This window comes from Anneissia japonica, unplaced genomic scaffold, assembly GCF_011630105.1.
Source record: "Anneissia japonica isolate Jap-2015-1 unplaced genomic scaffold, ASM1163010v1 scaffold287836_len1076198_cov165, whole genome shotgun sequence".
Lineage (NCBI taxonomy): Eukaryota > Metazoa > Echinodermata > Crinoidea > Comatulida > Comatulidae > Anneissia > Anneissia japonica.
In genome coordinates, this window is record NW_022729021.1 from 1,060,634 (window position 1) to 1,062,899 (window position 2,266).

General features: G+C 39.0%; 1 protein-coding gene across 1 annotated transcript; it reads left to right on the forward strand.

Moving 5' to 3' along the window:
- The first annotated feature begins 230 nt into the window (after positions 1 to 230).
- Positions 231 to 1,301, forward strand: LOC117114603. Its single transcript, XM_033258290.1, has one exon. It carries the CDS (start codon positions 231 to 233, stop codon positions 1,299 to 1,301), a length of 1,071 nt encoding a protein of 356 aa, XP_033114181.1.
- The last annotated feature ends 965 nt before the right edge of the window (positions 1,302 to 2,266 follow it).

Consider the following 2,266-nt stretch of genomic DNA (forward strand, 5'->3'; position numbering starts at 1 on the left):
CCACTCCTGTGGCCTTCATCAGCGAGAATGAGGAAAACATCATGAATCAATATAATATAGGCTGTCTTATCAAAAAAGAATAAAGGTGACAGAGAGCAAATGAGGAATACTTATAAAACTGTACAATGATTGGTCTATGACCAAAAGACGAACGTAAGGCTATATCCACTCTTAAAGCCAATGATGACATCGTAATTAGACAGGCAGATAAAGGAGGAGCCACGACCATCATGAGCCAAACCAGTTATATCGAAGAAGCCAATGAACAATTATCGAACACTACATTTTATAAGAAATTAGATAAGGACCATACTGTTGATTTTAAACGTGAACTTTTGAACATGACCACAGGGTTATCTACTCATACCCGTTCACGTATGCCTGCTCTTATCCCTAGGAACCCACAGCCAGGTACGTTTTACACCATTCAAAAACTACACAAGCTACCCAAACTTATCGACAACATGCTCACAACCAACCCGCACAACATATCCACATCCATTGATCCATTCAAAATATTTGACATCGCTAAGTCGCTCAATATTCATCCACCAGGCCGTCCCATTATCTCCAATATAGGAACGCTTACTGAACACCTATCCGGTTACGTGGATTCTGTTATTAAACCTTTCATTCCCTCCATCCCCAGCTACATCAAAGATACCACGCACTTTCTCAACAATCTCTCACAAATCCCTAACCTTCAGACGGATGCTCTATTGGTCACCATGGATGTCACATCCCTGTACGCGAACATCCCCCATGCTGAAGGCCTAGTCGCCCTTGAATCGTTGCTCAGCAAAAACTTGTTTCCATTAGATCACATCCAGGATATTTTATCTATTTCTAGGTTCATACTTACCCATAATAATTTTATATTTAAAGATCAACACTACCTTCAGATCAGCGGTACTGCCATGGGTACTAAAATGGCCCCCAATTATGCTAATGCCTTCATGTCTTCCCTCGAGGAGAAACTTATCAACAGTTTTCATCTCAAACCTATGCATTATGTCAGATACATTGACGACATTTTTTTTATATGGAACCATGGCATTGATGCGCTTGAGCTTTTCAAAACTCATGCGAACGCTTTCCATCCCACTATTAAATTCACGTTTGAACACTCTCAACACACTCTCCCGTTCCTCGATGTCTCTGTCAAGGTTACAGACGGGAAACTCTCGACTTCTTTGTACTGTAAGCCCACCAATCGTCACTGTTATCTTAACTATAACAGCTTTCATCCCCTTAAACTCAAACAATCATTGATATTCAGCCAATGTCTTCGCATCAGATGAATTTGTTCCAACGGTGATGACTACTTTGACCACGTCAACAAGCTCATGGCCTACTTTCTGGATAAAGGTTATCCTCTTAAATTCATCCTCAAGCAAACCTCTAGAGCTAATAGGTTTTCTAGACCTTCTCTCCTCTCTCCCAATCCTAAGCCCATCACGGAACGCATACCCCTAGTCATTGATTACAGTCCCAGCAATTCCCAAATAGCTAACAGACTTAAACAAGGATTTCAATCCCTCAAACTCGATCCCTCCATAAACACTATTTTTAATGATCCCCCAGTAGTAGCCAACCGCCAACCGCCCAATCTAAAATCTATTCTATCTTCATCTCGCTTACTTTCATCCTGTAGGTCCGCTGGTAATACCAAATGCCACAAGCCTAGATGTCAAATTTGTAAATTTATCATCACCGATTGCTCTATTTCTATGCCTCATTCTGGCTGCAATATTCGTCTCCCCTCTCTTAACTGTGATGCTCACAATGTTGTATATTTGTTATTCTGCAATATTTGTGATGATGGTCATTATTTTGGCGAAACTGGTGTTGATTTTAGGTCCAGATTTAATAACCACAAATCTTCTATCCGACACAATCGAACAGGTTTTCCTGTAGCAGAACACTTTAACTCTCCCAACCATTCTCTCAGCAACCTACGGTGTGCCCTCATATCCACTAATTTCTCCTCCCTCCACCAACGTAGACTCGTGGAACTCAAACTCATTATCAGACACAAAACACACGTATCTGGTTTAAACAGGGATCTTGGTATCCTTAGTGGGTTCTCGTTTTTTAAGGCATAACTTTTCATTTCGATTCGTTTCTGTAGTTACCCGATTTTATTTTATTTTATATTTTATTTTTTGGAATTTACTCATAACTATTATTATTATTATTATTATTATTATTATTATTATTATTATTATTATTATTATTATTATTGTTATTATTATCATTATTATCA